We start from the raw sequence: 23,074 nt of genomic DNA on the forward strand, positions 1-23,074 counted from the left end.
AGTCTCTCCAACATTAGTACACTAAATAATAAAAAATATCCCCCCCTCCTCCTATTATAAGTAACCAGCGCCATCAACATTGCCTGGTCTGGATGCAGTAAAAGTAGAGGCAAATGACTGTGGGCTCAAAAGTGCCAACAAGCACCAGGCTTTGCCAGGCTGAGCTGTTTACATTACAACAGGGAGATCCGCAGGTTGGGATTTTCCTATCATAAATACAATCCAAACCTATCCCGATAAGCACCTGGTGGAATTCTCTAGGAATATCAGTGTCCTCCCATTGGAAAATAATTCCCGTATTGAACAGTGCTGGGGCTCTTCCCATGAGCCCTTGGGCAGTAGGTGCAAGACCAATAGTGTATTGCCCAAAAATCATTAAACAATGTTGTGGAACTGCAAGTTCCAGCATGCCCATGGCCACCAGAGATAAACAGAAAAAGTACAGACTACATTTTTAATGCGGGGCAGTTCCAAAAACATAGGTTGTGCAGCTATGTATGAGTGGATTATAGACACCTTAATGCGGGGGTGCAATTTACAATTTTGCAAATAACTTTTAGGGAGATTTTAGAGAATATTTATTACATTTAAAAATGAAGTCCAAAATATTAATTTAATATGGAGTTGGTCCCCTTTTGCATCGCTCATAGCTTCCACTCTTCGGAAGGCTTATCACAAAATTGTTGGAGTGTTTCTGTGGGAATTTGTGCCCATCCATTCTATAGAGTATTATGAAGTCAGGCACTGATGTTGGCCAAGAAGGCCTAGCTCGCCATATCCGTTCCAGTTCATCCCAAAGGTTTTCGATGGGGTTGAGGTCAGGGCTCTGTGTCGGCCAGTCAAGTTGGAAGTTGGAAGCATAGCATTGTCCAAAATGACTTGGTATGCTGAAACATTAAGATTGTCCTTCACTGGAGATAAGGGACCTAGCCCAAACCCTGAAAAACAACCCCATACCATTATCCCTCCTCCACCAAACTCCACAGTTGGCACAATGTAATCAGACAGGTAACGTTCTCCAGGCATCCGCCAAACCAAGACTCACCCATCTGACTGCCAAATAAAAAAAGCATGATTCGGCACTCTACAGAACACGTTTTCACTGCTCCACTGTCCAGTATTGTTGTGCTTTACACCACTCCATCTTACGCTTGGCAATGGTCTTGGTGATGTGAGGCTTGCATGCAGATGCTCGGCAATGGAAACTCATTGCATTAAGGTCCCGTCGCATAGTTTTTTGTGCTTACATTATTGTCAGTGGAAGTTCAGAACTCTTCAGCTCTGCAATCAGTACAGTGCTCGCGACTTTTACATAACATGTGCCTTAGCAGTCATTGACCCCGCCCTGTGATTTTACGTGGTCTTCTGCTTTGTGGCCCAGTTGCTGTTGTTTCCAAATGCTTTCACTTTCTAATGATATCATTTACAGTTGATCGTGGAATATCCAGCAGGGAAGAAGTTTCATGAACCGTCTAATTGCAAAGGTGGCGTCCTTTCACAGTACCACGCTTGAAGTCACTGAGCTCTTCAGAATGACACATTTTGTATCACAAATGTTTGCAAATGGAGACTGCATAGCTAGATGCTTGATTTTATTCACCCCTGGCAATGGGTCTTATTGAAACACCTCAATTCAATAATTAACAGGTGTGGCCAAATACTTTTGTCCATATAGTTTATCTCCCTCCCATTTCCAAATTTTTAAGTCACCTAGCAGTTGATTTAACATTAACTGTTAAATAAATGCTCTTATCTAGAGTTATTTTACTTAAGAAATAAAGAGATGTGAGATTTGTTTGGTGAATAAAGGTCACAAAATTTATTGAAAATAAATTAATTAAAGTGCTGGCGAATAAAAAGCATGACCAATCAACTACCAGCCATTCCTCCACCAACTTGTGGCAATCAAAAAATGTACTCTGACAGTTCTAGTCAGCAGAGATCCACTATCCCTCATTTCACTCAGTAACTGGGTCCCTCATGAAAAGGCCCCATAACTCCTCAAGGGAGAGTGTTACAGCCCCTCTGTCACGAATGCCCAGCCTGTCCCAGATACTGCAATCTGAACCGCTGACTGTGACTGACGTCACCTTAGTTACTTATCAATGAATACACCTTTTCTGACAAGCACAAATGATTTATTAACTTCACCAAAATCAGTTATTAATGTATCACACTTAATTCACATACACATGTAGCATCAGACTCCCTGGGCTTCGTAAGTTCACAAAGAATCACGGAGAATATGCCAGATTAAATGCATTGTAATCTGAAAAATGTTTCCAAGGCTTAGTTACAAAAATGTTAATGACAAGACATACAATAAGTTGCACAAGTGAGTTTCAGAATATAAAACAGGAAATAAAACCAGAGTCACTACTTATTAGTTAAGACTTGGTGTGTGTGAGGGAACACAATTGAGAAATATGGGATATTTCAGTCTTGATAGACCCCCTCATGGAAATTCACACTGTGATGTCTAAAGTAGACGATTTTAAACCTTTTTCCACATAGCTATCACCCCCCCACCTTTGGAGTTTAGCTGTCAATAAGGACAGATTAATCTCCCAAATGTCACAGGGCTTTTGAAGTGAGCTAGGGATGTCCTGAGATCTGGAGTGTTCACAGGACTTGAGTTCTCACCTTTGCTCGTTCGGCTTGGCTGGTCAGGTCCACATCCTCCGCATACAAAAAAATCCTCAGAGACGTCCAAACCCCAGAATCCAGATGAAAAACATGTGCACAAACCTCCCAGTGTGAATCCTGACCATCACTCACTTCTAATGTCCCACAGGACCGCAGGTCAGTGAAGGAGAAACCAGGAAACAAACAGTGGGGTGATTGACCGAAAGACTGAACATTGTGCATAGGTATCACATGCTGGAGGTCAAGGAAGATCAGGGGCTGTGGTGTGGTGGGGGCAAGAGGAGCCAGCGATGAGAGGGTGTGGGCCAAGTCGTGTACCAAGGGGGTGAAGACAGGATGTGAATTGGGCATTAGGAGGGTCGAATGGTGTGATGGAAAGACTTGATGACTGGAATCAGGTTGGGATTGATAGGAGAACATGGGAGCCTGAGGCTGCTGAAACAAAGCAGGGCCTACACTCCACAGAGAGGGGGCACCCTGTACATGGGCAGAAAAAAAGGGGGGCACATAGGTCAGGAAAATGGAGACAGTGGCAGCCTTACCATCAGACAGCAACAGGGAATGACTGACTGCCTACATGCTGCAGGTCTGCAGGAGCAGGATCTGATAGGTGGAGAGGCAGCTTAAAAATTGCGATGGCTCTGCAGGAGAAAGCAGAGTGGAGGGGTTGTGCAGATTGGGATGAAGATGTTGCAAATTGCACTTGGGGTAGGGGCAACACACTTCCAATGCCTGTGTGAATGTGAGGAGGCATGATGAGCTGGTTACACGGCCTGTGTGCAGTGCTCCAGCAGGAACCTCAATGAAGCGATGGGGGGTGGGCACAGTTCCTTTTCTGCCTAAACATAATGGTGGAAACTAAAGTGGGTGGGGGTGGATGCAGAAACAAACAGGAAAAACAGAGAAAAGGAGAAAGATACGAAAAGGGGAAGACAGATTGCAATAGAATAACAGAAATCAGGCAGGGAAGGCAAAAGAAAAAGAAAATGACAGTGAACAGCAAGTACTAAGTTAAAACAAATTGAGAAGACAATCAAAATTCACTTAGATGCCACTCACGGCACAGGAAACTCACAGTAGACGACCTGCTACAAATTAATAGCGGCAGGAGGAAAAATGCAGCCTATGCATATTTACAAAACCTCCCCAGCTCAGGCCATTCCCCCAAAATCCTTACTGATTGATTGGCTGAAAAACTGCAACTAGCAAACCTTGCATTATTAACTCATGCCGGGCACAAAACTCCTTTTCCACCTAAACCTGGGCGCTTAGATGTCTTCGGGTCAATTAGCTGCCCTTTGTTAGCCTTACTTTGCTTTGATAGTGGTGCAGCTGTCTTCAAAACATTAAAATCTTAGGGTAGTGTCACATGGTAGCACTTGAACCACACACTTTGCTAGCAGCAAAATTCATAAGAGCTCAATCACTTCTGTTGTGACAAATGGAAGGGAACAGTTTAAATACACTTGTGTAAGAAGGAGCCTTCTCCCTCACTTAAACCTGTCATTATGATAGCAACTGAGTGCTTATGAACACTGTGGTTTTTCATGGTTTCCCATGGTACACTTTCTTAAGGGTTAAATGCTTCGCAAAATACTGAAAATTAAAGTGAAATTACTTGGGTCTGCCTTGGGACTGATGTAGAGATTGTGGATGAACGGGGGCGAGAAGACAGAAAGAAACTTATATATGTAAATAGGATTTTTTAAAGCAGCTCAAAACTGTTTTTCCTTTTATTGAGTAGACATTTTCTTTAATATCAATCAGCTATATCATTGTTTTGATCTATTTAAAAATCAAAATAGGATGTGTTCCACTGATCTATAACAACATAAATAATTTGTTGTAATTATTGTTCCTATATTTCCATTAATCTTTAATGGAAAATTTGTGTGTATACTTCAAAAGTGCCAGTGTAAAATGTCATTATAAGTAGAGTGTCGGGTCGAGCTAAAATAGAGAGAAATGAATTAACTAAAATGTACATGAATTGAACAAATGGTAACATCATTTAATTTAAGATGATATTTTTTCTAGAGTAATTTAGATATTGGTCCATTATGTCTATGTTCATCTTAATAGACAGAATTCCAGCATGTTCACTGTCATACTGCCATGGAGAGAATACTTCTGAAATTGAGCTGCGTAATGGTACAATGTAAATTAAAGCTCATCTAGATCAAACACTCAGTAGATTTTCATCACAACTTCTTTCCCTAGTTTCCTTTTAACTGACTGTATGACTGTAAATCAAACATTCTTTTCTTATTGAATGACAGTGAAATACATCAAAGCAATAGTGAACTACTAGCTTAAGTATTAAGGGACTCATTTTGAGATAGGAGTAAATAAATCCATTTGGAAAGTTAAATTCTGCACCTTTGCAAAACCGTGTTGCACTACATGGGTGGGTGGGAAATTTAAAGTGTGTGGACATATTTAGAGTTGGGAAGGGGCACATACTTGCTCACCTATAAACTACAGTGTAAATACAAAGCTGCCCTGTTTTTGTGTTTTATATGCAAAAGTAGCATATTTCCTACATACAATAAAAATCTCAACATGGTTTGTCCAGGTGCAAATTTGTACCCTATAGCTGGATTTACTCCTAGCTAATAATATTAGAAGTCTGACCTCCTTGCTGCATCATTCTCTATGTCAGGTTATTCATCAACATCATTAACATCAACATTTATTTATATAGCGCCAGCAGATTCCGTAGCGCTTTACATGTACTTGCCGCCTGTTGAAACCTGCCCTCCGTGAAATCACGGAGGGGAGATCATGTGACAGGTGTATTAGGGGGCATGGTAGCACCATTGCATCACTGTGGCCCCACTCCCCGCTAGAAAATGGTCAAATTAACGTCATTGCTTATCAGGGGGTGGGGCTTAATTATGCCAGCGTGACAGAGGGCAGAGGAGGGGGACAGCGTGACAGAGGGCAGAGGAGGGGGACAGCTTGACAGAGGGCAGAGGAGGGGGACAGCGTGGCAGATGAGCTGGGACAGCGTGACAGAGGAGGAGGACAGCATGAGAGGGGCAGTGGAGGGGGACAGCGTGACAGAGGGCAGAGGAGGGGGGACAGCGTGAGAGAGGGCAGAGGGGGCAGCGTGAGAGAGGGCAGAGTGTCTGGATGCAGTGGGGGCAGAGTGTCTGGATGCAGAGGGGGCATTTTTGCATACAACTAAATAAGCATTTCTGTCATGACCTAAATACTTACATACAATTTTTTGACCCAACTACTTCTAAAACAGGACCGCTCAGTAATTATTTTGGAGGGGTGCCTTAAAAAAATTATGCAGACTCTAAGGGTGCCGCGAACTGCGAAAGTTTGGGAACCACTGGCTTACGTGATGGAACACAATAGAGTATCAAGAGACTGATAATGATAAATTAATTGTAAATCATCATCATCGTCAACATTTATTTATATAGTGCCAGCAAATTCCGTAGCGCTTTACAATTGGGAACAAACATCAATAAGACAATACTGGGTAATACATACAGACAGAGAGGTAAGATCAATACTATACCTAACAGGGCTGGATCCTATGTCTAGGTCTTGTGCTGTGACAGCGCCTATGATCGTTCCAACAGGAGTGTCCTCATATACTTCCATTGTGTAGAAAGGTTTACTGAAGACAGGAGGCTCATCAACATCTAACACATTTATTTTTACAGTAGCAGTGTCTTTAAATGGTCCCACTGAGTTGAAATGATGATCCAGATAAACATTGGAAGCTTCTACTTTAAATGTGTAGGCTTTTTTTGTTTCAAAATCTAGTGGCTTAAAGACAACATAAATATGTTATAAAATATGTTATAAAAATATTTACTGCTCTATATGGTACATACGTTTAAGAACACCATAAAAAATGATTGACACAATGGTTTCATAAGGGCAAAGTAACTAATTCCCAAACAACTTCCAAACAATCCATAAGACTACACTTGTACTTTAATGTGTTTTGTACATATTTTTTAAAAATGATTTTGGTTTAAAATTCTTTTCACACCTTCTTTTAATGTATTATCTGATCTGGTGAACAATATATAAAAAAATTATTTGAACATGGAAGTATTTCTCTAGAATTTATTATAGAAGGCAAAAAAAGTGACATTTTAGAACCAAATAAAGTCCTTCTTATCCAACAGTGACATCTAGTGGTTTTGTGGGATTATGCCTTCTGACAGTTTAGTTCATTTCATTAGTAGTAAATACTTTAGATGTTTATTACAAAGCAAAAGTATTGATACTGTAACAAGAGACAAGAAAAAAATATAAAGTTAAATATATTTGTTTTTAAGGCTTTTTTTAATATGAAAGATTATTGTTCTCCAAGACTGTGAAGCTGATGCTCTGCCATACTTTTGTAGTTACTTACATACAGTACAGAAATATATTTTGTGGGTTAATCCAATATTCAGGAGAATGCAGCCAATCAATTGACTAAGGATCAGTGGCATGACAGATGACAGGCTGCATTCCTATTCATTTTGATTTAGCTCACCAAATGGATGTCATAACCAGGGTAAGGCTAACAAATTTTAGCCCTGGGGCAAGACATGACTCAGCAGCCTATTAGGAACATTTTAAAGGAAAAACAATACAGGTGACCCAGTGACCTTGCCCAAGGTAGCCCACTATGGGACTAGACTAGGGGGCAGGTATCCCCCCGCCTGCCCCTGGTCTTAACTATGTGTATGTAGCAGGTGCACTAAGAAAACTCAGCAGGTGCACTGTAACAGGTGCACTTATGGAAAACTCAATCACTACTAATATAATATTATGAATTGAGTAAACATGTTCTAAAATAAGTTTCTTTATTTTCAAATAATTGTTGTTTTATATCTAATTGATGAAGAAATGCATACAAGTTACTACTAGTAAATATTGGGTAATAGGAGACAGATGTTTAATACAGTATTTTGAAGCAAAACAAACACTGCACCAAAACTGTGCATTATCTTGTCTACTTTATTCTATGCAGATTATGGGATCATGTCACATGTTTAAACTGCAACCTGAGATGACCATTAATGTTCTGGTACAAAGGTGATTTCTGCAGCTGGCTCTAAACAATGTATATATATCAAATTTGCATGTCTCTTTGGTCTTTTAGAACATCAATCAGTGAATTAGTGAGTTTAACCTTTCTCTTTAAACAAGGAGCTTTTTCTAAGATATACTTAAACATCTGTGCCCATGGTGCTATTGAGTAAAGTTAGGGGCCAAAAATACATTAACACAGGGGAATTCTAAAGCTTTGTATAGAAACATCTACGGCAGCAAGTGTGTGTTGTAGACAAGATAAAAGAGGTTATAAAAACCCAAAAAACAGACATTGTAAATAATATATGATTGCATGATAAATTATCATGCAAATAATGTTGTTAGCATGATAATTATATGATACAGTCTATTTGTTGTGGGACTGTTGAGTTATCATCACTATGCAAATGTATATATATATATATATTGATATAACAATGGTGGACAAAAGAAGAAAAGAAAAGAAAAAAACAATAGTTGAACTTTGCTGTTTGGGTGTTTTAAGATCAGTTTGCTTGAAAAATATGTCCATCAAATACATAATTGGCAAATGTGAATTATTGCATTACAATCATGCCCAAGTGATCGTGTCATGTTTGTGAATGCAGCGCCTCAAGGTCATTCAGTATATGTATCATCCATGAGTGCACCTGCCTCGTAGCAATTGTTCCTTGAAATATGTTAGACATCATTCAATATACAATGCATAGAAGCTAATTTATACAATGTGGATGATAAATTTTGTCACAACACAGATTGCATAGCATGTACTTGCAAATAAGCTGATATACAGCTGAACATAAAATAATTTAGAGGAGAAATAACTTCCATATTTTAAAGTGTCAGTCTGGGCAAAAAGGGGGAATGGGCAGCTTTACTGTATAATCTATTGTATGAGCAGGCTAAGATTACACCCCTGGCCTTCAGATTTACATAAATACCTTTTTTAGGATTAGTATCCCTTCCTGTGTATCGTTGTCTGTTCTGATATCAAAAAGATTTCCACCATCTCCAGGAACAATATTATACTCAATTTCTGCATTTCTTCCAAAGTCAGGGTCTACTGCACGTATCCTGCCAATTGGTGATCCAACTGAAGAACTCTCTGGTACTTTTAAATGAAAAATACCTGAAAAAATATAGCAAAAAGAGACAAATTAAGCATACGCTTTCATTTCATATATTAAGTACAATATAATATTTATCTATTAAACTGGGTTACCAGATATAGGCCATAACTTACCTATGTTCCAAAACTTTGCAAAGACAACATAATCTTCAATTCACATAGTAAAACGTGTGAGTGAAAAATGGATTCTGGAAGCTGAATGAAAGCCAAAATGGATTCCTGAAGCTAAAATGATGGTTGAAATTTTTTTTTTTTTTTTTTTTTATAATATCCTCATATTATAGTGTACTAAAGTCACAATGAACTTATGTTTGATAGTATCCCCTTAAGAGGTTAAAATGTTGCAAATAGTAAAACATATGCTTTTCTGTTTTATGACTATAGGTATTGTGATAATTAAATTACCCTGTTGATGTAATTTCATGCCAGAAGGAAAGAACTCTGGTCATGAAAAGTTTCAACAGGGAACTGTTCTTTCTAACCCCAGATGGTCCGTAACTTAGCAAAGTTTTAATTTGATTAAGTTTAGAATTAAAGAATGTTTTACCGTCATTTGCATGTATTAGTTGAATATGGTACTCAGAAATAGTTAACATCTTTCCTATGTTCTGCAAGAAGGATTTCTAAGTAGGTGCTAAAAGTCAATTCTTTTTATGTATTCCTGACTATATGCTCACTATCTTGCAGCAATGCATGCTTTGTTCATTAGAGAATTTGTTTCTGTTTGTTATATATTTGGATAAGTGCCAGCCCAAGGGCTATATAAACCATATGTATACTCATAATAGGATGTCTATTCTTGTATGAACTAGACATCCGTGCTGCACATAATAAAGAGACGTATTGCTTTTCATCTGACATTACGTCCAGAAATATTATTATTCTACATCAAATGTTATGCTTTGTAAACATAAATTAAAAACCCACTGCAGTAAACACAGCAATAAATGGGGCTCATTCAGTAACAATTATGTGCAGATTTTGTGCTAAACACTAGCAGCCAACCAGCCATTTGTTTTTTTCTGTGCTACTTTTATTACACAGATTAAAAAAACAAATTGTTGATTGATTGCCATAGTTCAGTGTGCACATTGTTCACCTAAAAGCAATGTTACATAATGAACTCTTGCAGTGAAAACTGTTGCTGTTTGAACAGAAAATATACGTCAGATTCACACCATTAAATATAATTAGTAGTAAAACACCTGTGCCTAGTATTTTATACAAAATAACCTGTATGACACAATTAGTTGTACACAATACAGCACAGTTGAAGTTATAAGGGATTACATGGAGGCTATTCATACAATGTTATCAAATGATGTGCTGAAAGCAACACAAAAAGGCAATATAATGGGAGCAGTAAATAGCAACAGGAAATAAATATGAAACAGTACGAACATCCAATTGTGTATAGCAAATGCATTACATGCAATACATATGTATATGTAAAAATATGTTGCTGTACACCTTAGTGAAATCACAGACAAATAAGTAAAATTCTGTTTCTAGAGAGAATGGATGTTTAGTCATAATAGTACATTCCAATAAAACTAAAACAATATAAATATTCAAAGTATTAGCACATAAAACATTTTGAATGGTGCAATAGAAATGCTAGCATTTAAATTATTTTTCAACTGTTGTGTGTCTAAAAAAAAGCAACAAATGATCACACTGGTACATTTATATAGAGTAGTGGTCATGCAAGAAGGCAGAGCACCCTTACTTGCTGTAATTAATCACCACACATTACACGTTTGACACCTATATCAACCATATAAATGAAAGCTCCGGTTCTGGAAAATGCTTGTTTTTCCTCCATGGAGGGCCAGCACAAGGGGAGGTTCAAAATGCACTGTCTCAGTTTCTAGCAAAGGCTACAGAACCGAGGCTCTGTCCAATTGATTGAGCAACATCCAGTTTGTGTATTAATGTCAGTCCTCTTAGTGCCTGTGATAGAAGTTGGCAGAGCATATCTGAGATGGAACTGTCCATGACTCTACAAGAAGTCATTAAAGTGCTGTCAAGTGTAAGTTTTTCCAAACGTCTGGCTTCCCTGGCATGGGACATACCCAGTTCTGCTAGTCTTAAGAAGTGTGTAGCTCAAAATACTGTGTTAGAATGTGTCCACATTAAGATACTCTGAAAGCGTATCAGGATACACGTTTAAGCATATTTAATATGCTTAAAGAGAAACCTATCAGACTATCAGCATGTAGACCTGTGAAGGAACTATAATGTATTAATGAAGTTCATTAAAACAATTAATCAATGAACTTATTTTATACAATGAGGTTCATTCACACTCCATGTAAAGTCTATGTGCAAGAAGACAATCATGACAAATTTCTCAGATTGTAGCTGATTAGAACAAAGTTGTTCTGAATAGGTACGTGCTGCGAGGCCCCTTGTCTCATTGCAGCTCCTAGCGGAGCAAGTTTATCATTGTCTAGGAGGGTTTCTGGTGTATGTCCCCGACTAGCTGTAACCAGGATACTGTAGGAATACTGGTGTTTATTGTTACAATCAACAACTGAAGAAATAAATGTACAATTAGTGCAAAACAAACACATTGACATTGTTGGATCTTGGTTATGTTCTGTTATCTAATTAAATACAGGCACATCTACAGATAATTTGATGAAGATGCAATAGCAAACTATTAACACTTCCTGCCAAACATCATACTGATTCCCTAGTGTGTTGTAAGAAGAGCCAAGATGACTGATAGTGTAAGCTTCCTTCATGTGCAACTTGTGACCTTATCACCTGTATGTAATACATTTCTAGTACAGCACATTGACCATATTAGCACATATTGTCAAATTTAAATTCCTGCTAATTTATTATACAGTGATTTATATCAGTGTTTATTAACTCACCATGTTTTATTCATGATGCATATAGTGTTAGCTATTTAAATATTCAAGGTAGTCAGCTCACAAAGTATATGTTAACCTTGAGAATCATGCAGCCTCATATATCATATACTATCTTCAATGGTTATACATGGTACTATTCAATGTTATATAGACATGTAGTATAATTTATGATGAACCAAGCAAAAAGAGGTTGGAAGAAAATATTATTTAAATAACAATGAGAACACTTATTGTTCTTACTGTACCTAGCATAAGATACTTAAAAAAAACTGTAGAAAAATAAAATGCAGGAAACTTAGAACTTACACAGAATGTGAAATAATAATAGTAACATATTTGTGAAAGTCGTTTTTTTACTCAGAATTATGAAAAGTATTTATAGTAATTTATGCAATGTGTATCATTTTAGCTTTTACAGGATTTTTTAGACTTTCTTTAGACTATATTTTAGACAATGAGGAACACATGCATAAGAAATAACACTTTTGAAAAAAGATGTTACTGAGATTATTAAAAATACTATTTTACCTACTGCCAAACAATTTCTGAATAGATGTATGCAAAACAGTGATTTTTAATGCTTTACATCTCAGTAACATCTCAGAGGGGGTGTGTGTGCCCCCCTGCCTTCCCTTTATCCGGCTCTGGCTTAGAGCATGAGTTACAGACAGGAGGCATGTCCAGGGGCGGGCTGGCCCGGGGGGCCGCTCCCGGGCCGCTCAGTCAGACCTCTTTTAGGGCCGGGGGGTAGGCCAGCCGGCCTCCCCCCGAATGCAATATGCCCCATTTTCACCGGCGGCCATATCTGATGACATGAGATGCGGCCGCGTCAGCGCACAGGCGGCCGCATCACATGACAAGCAATGCAGCCGCGTCATCAATGATGCGGCCGCATTCCCGTGTCATGTGATGCGGCCGCCTGTGTGCCCCCCGGGGTTCCCTCTCCCAGCCCGCTCCTGGGCGTGTCTGCATGTATCCAAGCAAAATGGATTTGGTTTGATTGGCTAGAGCATGAGACAGCCACTCGTATTGGCTATCAGAGTATAGACCTAAGTAGGGTATGACTGAACTACATTGTATCAATGAAGTTCATTAAAGCAATTTATTAATTAACTTCTTTGCTAATTTCAAGGCATTGAGGAACGCATGTATAAGAAATATTGCTTCTTTCCCCCCCCCCCCAAAGGTCTACTTTGACATAATTTCAGCTTTACTTTTCTAATGTTTTTAGTGTGATGCAGAGGAGTGTTACAGAGACAGTGATAACACAAAAGTTATTTCTCCTGAATTGGTACAATCCAGTCTCTGGTGGGAACTTCAGACTTATAAATTAAATTACAACAGAGCAAATCTAGAGCCTGAATCATCGAGTAATGCAAATGCCGATATGTGCTGTAAATTACATTAAATTGGTCTGCTTATGCCCAGAAACTAACTATACGCCAGAGAACGCAAGTGTACCTAATTCAATCACCCTTTCAAGGACCCTTATTACAGCCTAATATTTCAGCGGCTGAAAACTGGGTGTATGCAGGTAGTCAATATAAGGGCAAGGCAAGCTCAAGTGCAGTGTCCGATTCAAGCTTTAGGCATAACTCAGGAACGTGTTTTTTGGTCATATTACTTGCACCATGTACAGGTCAGGTGTAAATGCAGATTACTAGTGATGATGGTTGCATATGCATGCTAGAACATGTGTTTCAATTAGGAGCAATTGTAAAAAAGCATTTTAAGCATAAGAATAAAGGGATTTTATGGGATGGGAAAAGAAAAAAAAAACTGTCGTCATTAATGACATTTTAAATTTACCTCTCCCTCATATGCAACATGGTTTTGTCAAGGTGCAAAGCTACTCTTTTTTTTTTGCTTTGCTCTCCTTAATGACTCAAGCCCTATATTATTAACAGGAAAGATTGCTAGTTTTTTTTTTACTTTGTTTTTCTGTGCGTCCTTTTGTGAGTTTATATTCCACACTTGTTGGATGTATCCTGCAGTGTATTGTTCGTTAAGGCAGAGTGCACCTAGACACAACAGACATATTTTTACATCCCCTCCTTGTTGAATACGGATGGGCAAATGCCCAATTTACTTGCGTTTAAAAAAAACGCACAATGTGATTGTTTTGCTTGCCTTAATGAATCAGGCCCCTATGACACCTCTATTTTGTGCAAAGCTGTGTATCTGTGGAATATTTAGAAAACAATAAGAAATATATGCTTAGCCACAACTCCTGGTAGGATATAAGACCTGAGGCTCGATTCAATAAGGTAAGTAATTAAAAAAAAGAAGTACATTTTTCTCCAGGACAAAGCATATCACAATGCAAGGGGTGCATATTATTGCTTAAAAGTTAAATACATGTTGCTTTTTCATGTAGCAAACAAATACTTGATAGTTTTAATTTTACACTGAAATATAAAGTTGATCTAGGACATGTCCTATCCCAACTATAAATCTGTCCCCACATTTTAAATTTACCGCCCCCTCCAATGCAACATGGTTTTGCCAAGGTGTGAAATTACTCTTTTTTTTACTTTACTTTCTTTAATGAATCAGGCCCCCAGTCTTAATAAATATAGCCATTCTTTCCTGGAGTCCAGGATAATAAGGCAGGGATTATTCTTGATGACCAGGACTAGGGCTCCAATGAACCTTGGGAAAACCATGTTGCATTGGAGGGGGAGCTAAATTTAAAGTGTGGGGACAGATTTAAAGTTGGGGAATGACATGTCCTATATCAACTTCAAATGTCAGCGTATAAATAAAGCTATCAAGTATTTGTGCGCTACATGAAAAAAAGCCAGTATTTATCTTATGTGCAAAATAATAAACTAATATGCACCCCTTACATTGTAACATGGTTTTATCCAGGAGAAAACTTGCTCATTTTTTTTGCCTTACTTTCCTTAATGAATCAGGCCCCATACTTGTTAATAAAAAATATATTATAGTGAATACTGCAGAATATAATGCCATAAAAACCTTATTATATAAATATTATAAATTGTGTACATAAAAAATACAATTTTAAAAATGCCAATGAATAATCTAAAATAAAACCAATGACACACCTCTCAAATGATGTCCATATATATATGACTCCATGGTATGATAAAACAAAACATATGTCAAAATCAGAGAATAAAGTAGATGAGGGCTCATATTGTGGTCTGTATACTGCAAATAAAATTCATGTCCATTTGTGAGACTGAATAAAGTCTCATGTGCAGTTCTGACTCATAAAAGTTATATAAGTTTGTGCAGGTATTCTGAGTGAGTGGCTAGCTCTCTCCCTCAGTATCAGATATCTTTAGTAAACTCTCAGTGCTTTCTATTAGGCACCAAAGTGTCAATGTGCAGATAATCCATCTGGACCCAGCTGAATGTAAACGTCAAAATGTTCTTAAATTGCAATAGTATCAGAAAATTAAGGAATAGTCTCACTCGATCTAGGAGTGGCTGTTGTTAAGGGAAGAATATCCCATCTCTTGATCTTCACACAGACTGAATTACCTCCCAATAAGGCACTCTGAACCTTGTCACACATGTCAGTCAGCACTAGGGTTCCCAGATGAAAGGAAACTGTGCAATAATATTAGGTATGAAATACCAAGTAAGAAATGTTTGTTGATAAATGTGATCACGATGTGGAGATTACATAGCTCTCTCAACTGACAGGTTTCGTCACTAGTTTGTGACTTTATCAAAGACGCCCCACAGTCACAGATTTGGCTCTATATAGTGGAGTTGTTTGACTCCTCCAATCCCAAGTCCTCATTGTGAATGCAAACACCTGAGATGAAGTGTTCACCTGATTAACATAGTATGACAATCCAAACTAAAAATATTTAACTTTCCAGTCTAAATGTAATCCTTCTATGAATGCATTCAAAAAAGCACATTAACTTAGAAACAGGTTTTATAATAAACAAACTAATCTGAGCGGCTGGAGAGAAAATTTTGTTATCATTTAACCATTTGTAACTTCCGATGCTACAGCATACTTATGCAGTGGAATTTTCTAATGACATACATTTCTCTCACTTCATATGTTCACTATTCTAAAATTCAAATGATCACATAAAAATGTAACTTAGAGCAATCGATAATGGACTAATAAAATATATAATAAAAATGACCACAGTCTTATAATTAAGTACAAACAAATAATGAAAAATAAACATAAAAATGAGTCCCCAGAAGATAAAAATCAATAAAACTAACTATCTTCTATGGTCTCATTTCTCACAAATATAATGCTTTGGATATTTTGAAATACTGTTGGCAAACGTCACAGCAGCACTGAGGATCGATGTCATACCGACAAACAATACTGTTTTAGGATCTACTGAATTAACATCTCTATTTAGCTGTGGGATCCACAGAGCTCAACTGTCATTGTTGTTTAAACATCTGTTCAGCTACCCAGCTAAATTGTGATTACTGTTACCATCTCTGTATGGCTGCTAGACCCTCTGCACCCAACAGTCAGCATCCTCCCGAACCTCATCGTGTTAGAGCAGCAGAAACTGTCTACTCCATTAACCTCAGCCAGGAGACGGTAAAGTATCCTTCACCTCTTCCACTGTCCCGCACAATTTGGATCAATTGTTCCTTTCCACTTTATCATTCCCTACCCTAGTTGATACACATTCATTCACATCTCTCCATCATGCACCTACTCAATTTACAGTCTCTCCTATTTACTATCACCATACTTCTCTCCAAACTCCTCTTCCTATTCCTTCCTCCCAGATTATGATTTCCCCTTCATTACTTCCCTCCTCCCTAGTCTGTACACATGAACTGTTTTGTCTCCTGCACTCACCACACTCACCAGCCTACATAAACAGAAATAAACCTCACACCCACAAAACCCCCTTGCATGTCCTCTTTCTCTGTCTGCTCCTTCTCATGGCTGCTGCTGGTATCTCACTAAGCCCTGGGTCCCATAAAATCTCCATTATCTGCTCACGCTCCTTGCTCCACCCCAAACCTTTCCATCCATCCTGTACTTCCAATCCCGCCCCACTTATCTCCACTACCCTCTCTTCCCTTCTTCTGTGTTCAACATTCCCATTGATAATCCCACTGTCTCTTCTTCCACTAAACTTCTTTCACTTATTTCCTCCTTTGGTTTCTCCCAATGGACCTCATCTCCCATCCACTGTAATAGGCACTCCCTTGACCTTGTCATCTTCCGCTACAGCTCCATCTTTAGTTTCTCCAATCTTGCCTTCCCAATCTCTGATCACAACCTCCTTTGCTTCAGCCTCAGCTTACCTCATGCCCTCCCCCCTGCACCAAAATCCACATCTACACAACAAAACCTAAGTACTCTTAATCCAATCCAATTGTCATTTTCACTTAAACAACTATTTTCTCCAATGACTGCATTGTCCTGTCCTAATCAGGCTTCTTTTTTCAATAAAAAAACACAAATTTCCCCCCTAGACAATGGAGCTCCAGCTACCACACATAGTATCAGATGATCCAAACACCAACCATGCAACATCAAACAGACCCGCAACCTGCAAAACTGCTCTCGCACTGCAGAGCGCCACTAAAGGAATTCTCATTCCTAACCCGATTTCCTCCAATATAAATTCATCCTTTCATCTTACAGCACTGCTTTTTTTTTTGCCAAACAAGCATTCTTCAAATCTCTAATATCCACCCAGTCCTTAAACCCACGTTGCCTCTTTGCCACTTTGTCACGTTTGCCTCTTTATCTCACTTTTCTAACCACCTGCACCTCCTCCAACTTTATCCTTCACAGCCCATGATTTTGCCACCTATTTAAAAGACAAAATCAACACTATTCCACAAGATATTTCCTCATGCCAAATTCAACTAACTCCACCCACTTTGCCCGCCTTTACCTACACTCCCCAATACACCCTTAATCTAATCTCTCCAGTAATTGAAGACAAAGGGGTATATTTACTAAACTGCAGGTTTGAAAAAGTGGAGATGTTGCCTATAGCAACTAAATCAGATTCTAGCTGTCATTTTGTAGAGTGCACTAAATAAATGACAGCTGGAATCTGATTAGTTGCTATAGGCAACATCTCCACTTTTTCAAACCCGCAGTTTAGTAAATCTAGCCCAAAGTCTCTGCACTCATCTCATCATCTCACCCTCGACCCTATTCCTTCCCAACTTCTCCACTCACTCTCCTCCACTGCACGCCCACCTCTAACTCACCTCTTTAACCTGTCTCTCTCCACTGGCACATTTTCTTCATCCTTTAAACATGCACTCATCTCACCAATTATGAAGAAACCAAATCTCGATCCAGCCTCTCTCTCCAAATACTGCCCTATTTCTCTTTTACCCTTTAACTTCAACTACTTGAGCGGTTAGTGTACAAATGCCTGTCTCACTTTCTCTCCTCTCATTCCTTTTTTGGCTCTCTCAAATCAGGTTTCCGCCCTCAACATTCCACTGAATCTGCTCTCTCAAAAGTATTCAATGATCCACTTAATGCAAAGTCTAAGGTTCTTTTCTCCATACTCATTCTCCTGGACCTCTCTGCTGCTTTTGACACTGTTGCTCACCATCTTCTTCTACACACCCATCACTCTATTGGCCTTCATAACACAGTTCTTTCCTGGTTCACTTCCTACATATCGAACTGCTCCCTTAGTGTTTCTACCTTTTGCAGATCCTTCCCTCCACTGCCACTATCTGTTGGAGCCCCACAAGGCTCTGTTCTTGGCCCTTTACTTTTTTCATTGTACACCTGTTCTCTTGGGGTACTAATTTATTCATTTAGCCTCCAATACCACCTCTATGCTGATGACACCCAAATCTCTTTCCCTGACCTCTCTCTTGTGTACTATCTCATGTAACCAACTGTCTTTCTGCTATCTCCAAATGGATGTCCCAATGCTACCTAGAGCTCAACATGTCCAAAAAAGAGCTTATTATCTTCCCTTTTGGCAGAGTCACAACCTGCCCTCAAATCTCCCTCACTGTCAATAATATCACAATTTCCTCAGTCACCTAAGCCTGCTGTCTTGGTGTCACATTTGTCTCTGCCCATTGCTTTATTCCTCATATCCAGACTCTCTCACATTCCTGTTGACTCCACATTAAAAAATTGCCAGAATACACCATTTTCTTACTCAACATGCTACCAAAACTCTTATTCATTCTCTCATCATCTCCTGTCATGACTATTGCAACCTCCTGATATCTGGCATTCCCAGCACCCATACCTCCACACTTCAATCCATCCTAAACGCTGATGCAAAACAGATTTTCCTCTCTCACCACTCCACATATGCTGCACCACTTTGCATCTCAAATCTCATATCAAAATACTCTCCCTCCCGCCCTCTTAGATCTGTCTCTGACTTGCACCCTGTCTTTTCTCTGGTAACCACCTCTCACTCCTGCCTAGCCTATAAGACTTCTCCTGTGCTGCTCCCCACTTATGGAATTCCCTACCACACTCAATCAAACTTTCCCTAAGCCTTCAAATCTTTAGACGCTCTTTGAAAACCCATCTCTTTTTTAGAGGTGACCTTATCCTGGTAACACTATTCACACTAATGCACTCTCACAACTGTTCCAATGTCCACTCTGAGCCACATTTACTTCTCTTATTTCAGCTGTGCCCTATTCCACTTAGAATGTAAGCTCTCTAAATGCCAGGGTCCGTCATACTCTTTGTTTTCATATCTGCATTTATTTTGTCTACCTTGTATGTCCCTGTTGAATGTATGTACTGTTTTCCATACTTTATGGCGCTGCGGAACACTGTGTCACCTTACAAATCTATGATAATAATATCAATAATTCCCAATGAGAACTTGGAGATTGGAGGGGACAAATAACTCTACTATATAGAGACTGATCTATGAGTGTGGGGCATTTTTGCTAAAGTCACGAACTAGTGACAAAACGCATCAGCTACAAAAGCTATATAATCCCCACATCATGATTGCATTTATCAACAAACATTTCTTACTTGGTATTTCATATCTAATATCACTACACAGTTTCCTTTAATCTGGGATCTCTACTGGTGACTGACATGTGTAACAAGGTGCAGAGTGCCTGATTGGGAGATAATTCAGGCTGTATGAAGATCAAGGGGTAAATGTATCATACTCCGGTTTCTTCAACTCACGGGAGTTGCGGCGCTGCCTTGTAAAGGCAAGTTTCCCTTTACTAGGCAGCGCCGCTTTAAATTTTAGCTGTCATCTCGCCAAACTCCCGCGAGTTGAAGAAACCGGAGTATGATACATTTACCCCCAAGAGTTTGGATATTCTTCCCTTAACAGCAGTCACTCCTAGATCGCGTGAGACCATTCTTTAATTTTCTGAAACTATTGCAACTTAAGAACATATTGACTTTTATATTCAGCTGGGTCCTGTTTGATTTTCTGCACATTGGCACTTTGGTGTGGAATAGTAAGCACCAAGAGTTTACTAAAGAAATATGTTACTGTGGGAGTTAGCTGGCCACTCACTCAGGATACCTGCACAGCTTTTATACATGAATCAGCACTGCACATGAGACTTTATTCAGTCTCACATATAGACATGCATTTTTTTTGGTAGTGTACAGATCACAAAATGAGCCCTCATTGTTGAAAATCAACATTATTCTCTGATTGTGACTTTTGGTGTTGTTTTATCATACCATGGAGTCATATGGGTATCATTTGAGAGGTGAGTCATAGGTTTTATTTGAGATTATTCATTGGCATTTTTAAAATTGTATGTTTTATTTACACCATTTTTATATTCATATGTAATATATAAAAGTTATTATACTCGAGTGATTTTTCACCATTACTATGGTTCCCCTATCTGTTTTTGTTTTGTGATTTTGTACCTAGGGCTTGGCATTTCCCCTTATAGTGAGTGACATTGAATTGGAATCTAGGTGGTGTCATATATTGAATAACAGCTACTGAAATTTTAGTGCCTAAGAGTTTATGTTTTTTACATTCTTAATGAACGCTAAAACTATGGAAGCCTGTCTTGGCTATAAGTTTACTTGTATATGTATACTTAAAACAAACAAGAGCTGATCTCTTGAGTAAAAAAGGATAGATCAAGTAAAACATAACAAGGGGTGCAATTTGTGATTTCTGTAATAAATGTAATTGAGATTGATGTATCACTAAATGAAAAAGCTCTGCTGTATTATTGTAAATGTACTATATAAAATTATACATAGACATTTTAAGCAGTTTGTCTTATGTCTGATTAAGTCGTTCATGGTTAAAAAGTAGCAAAATTACAATACAATAATATTCTAGCAAATATAATTTTTACACACTGGCAAGAGACTACCAGATGAAAAGTGAGATCCATAGGTCAATGAGATGCAGAAAATGGAAAGGATGAAAGTAATTTAAAGAAAAGAGCCTCTGGTAACTAATCATTTTAAAGTACTGTGCACTAACTTATCAGGAATTAAAGAAAACTTAAAGTTGTTTCATAAATTTATAATTAATGCACGATATAAAGAGCAAATCTAGATTATCTCTCTTTTCTCTACACAAAAGGACAGCAGTACTGCAGTTCAGTCTCACAGCACATGTGCCTATTTGTGAATGAATAGACATGATTTTATGTAAAGCGCATGAAGTCTGGTGGCATCTACAGTGGTGCAAAATGTTGCACTTTGTGGGTGGACAACGGGGGTTTGTGGACTGTGTGCGCATTGTAAATGTTTTTTACTTTGGTCGTTAATGCCTAATGCTAATCAGCTTTGTTATGACAGGGTAGTGCTTAAATAGCCCTATTTGGTAGAAGACCAACTTAGCAAAGATAAACGACAGTTCATCATTACTTAAAGAAATGAAAAGGTCAATCAATTCAGAAAAATGCAACAACTTTGAAAGTGCACTCATGAGGATCGCCACAAGAAAGGCAGACCAAGAGATACCTGTGCTGCACAGGATAAGTTTTTTCGATTCACCAGCATCAGAATTCACCTGAACGGCACCTGAAATTAGAGGCTAAATATATGTTTCACCGAGTCCAAGCAGCAGACACATTCCAATATGAACTGTCCAGAGGAGACAGGCCTTCATGGTACAATTTCTGCAATGAAACCACTACTGAAGGAGAGAAATAAGAAGAAGACACTTACTCAGTTAATGGACACAAATAGTGGACATCAGACCAGTGTAAATCTGTCCTTTGGTGGGAAGTGTCCAAATTTGCAATTATTGGTTCCAACTGACATATCTTTTTGAAACATATAGAAGGTGAGCAGATGATATCTGGATACATAGTTCCCCCTGTGTAACATGGGGGCACATGTGTGATAGTGTGGGGGTGCTTTACTGTTGACAGTATTGGTGATTTCTTTAGAACTGATGGAACAGTTAACCAGCATGCCTAAAGCGTTGTGCCATCCCATCTAGTTCGTTCTCAATTTGGAGCATTTTTTCACAACAGGACAATAACCCAAAACACACCTCCAGGCTCCGGTGAGTGCAGTATCAAATGACCTAGCATCCACAGTCACCTCACCTAAAGAGATGGTTTGTGATGAATGATGCTACCTTTCCAAAAAAACAGTTTATCAAATTTCTGTCCTAAAGTGGCTGCCCTAGTTAAATGTAAGTGATGCTATTGTGAAGTGGAGATGTCTATGAACAATCCCAGTTCAATCACACACAATAGGACACACAGATTTTTTAAATGATGAAGCACTTAGTAGTGAGTGTTGCAACTGAGGACAGATGAGTTTTACATGCTGAGTTCCAACTACAGCTGGAAGCAACATCAGCACACAAACTGTATGTCAAAAGCTTCATTAATTGGGTTTCCTTAGCCTAGCAGACACACACCATTAGCAATGCCCAGCTTCGACTGGAGAGGAGTGTCTGAATGTGTACGTCCAACAATAAGGTTTGATGGAGTAGGAATAATGGTGTGGGGCTGTTTTTCTTCTTTGCCCTGGACCCCTTAGTTCCAGTAAAGAGAAATCGCAATGCTTTTGCATGCAATTATATTATGTGCTTCCAGCTTTTGTGGCATGACAGTGCCCCTGTGCATAAAGTTAGGTCCATCGAAAAATGTTTTCCTGTGTTTGGTATTGATGAACTTTACTGGTCGGTACAGAGTACTTACATCAATCCCAATGATCACCTTTGAATTGGAACACCTAAGGAGAGTAAGACCTTAATATCAGTGCCTGACCACTTTGAGAAGAATGGATACAGATGTTCAGAAGAGTGAAAGCTGGTATAGTAAAGAGGGGACACACTCCATATTAATGGCCACAGTTTTTGGAATAAGATGTTCGACAAGCACATATGGATGTGATGTTCAGGTGTCCACATACTTTTGGATATGTATACATATTGTGGCAAAGAGGCCT

At 38.7% G+C, this 23,074-nt stretch overlaps 1 protein-coding gene across 1 annotated transcript in view; it reads right to left on the minus strand.

Annotated features, from left to right (window-relative positions):
- The window catches only part of CDH12 (cadherin 12), a 689,066-nt gene that overhangs the window by 31,523 nt on the left and 634,469 nt on the right, over window positions 1–23,074 (minus strand). Inside the window, exons 8-9 of the mRNA XM_075212929.1 lie at window positions 8,643–8,830; window positions 6,182–6,435 (exon numbers count right to left, since the gene is read on the minus strand). Of these exons, the coding sequence (XP_075069030.1) occupies window positions 6,182–6,435; window positions 8,643–8,830 (442 nt within the window). The remainder of the gene's footprint in view (window positions 1–6,181; window positions 6,436–8,642; window positions 8,831–23,074) is intronic.

The sequence above is a fragment of the Mixophyes fleayi genome, chromosome 5 (assembly GCF_038048845.1).
Source record: "Mixophyes fleayi isolate aMixFle1 chromosome 5, aMixFle1.hap1, whole genome shotgun sequence".
In the NCBI taxonomy this organism is placed as follows: domain Eukaryota; kingdom Metazoa; phylum Chordata; class Amphibia; order Anura; family Limnodynastidae; genus Mixophyes; species Mixophyes fleayi.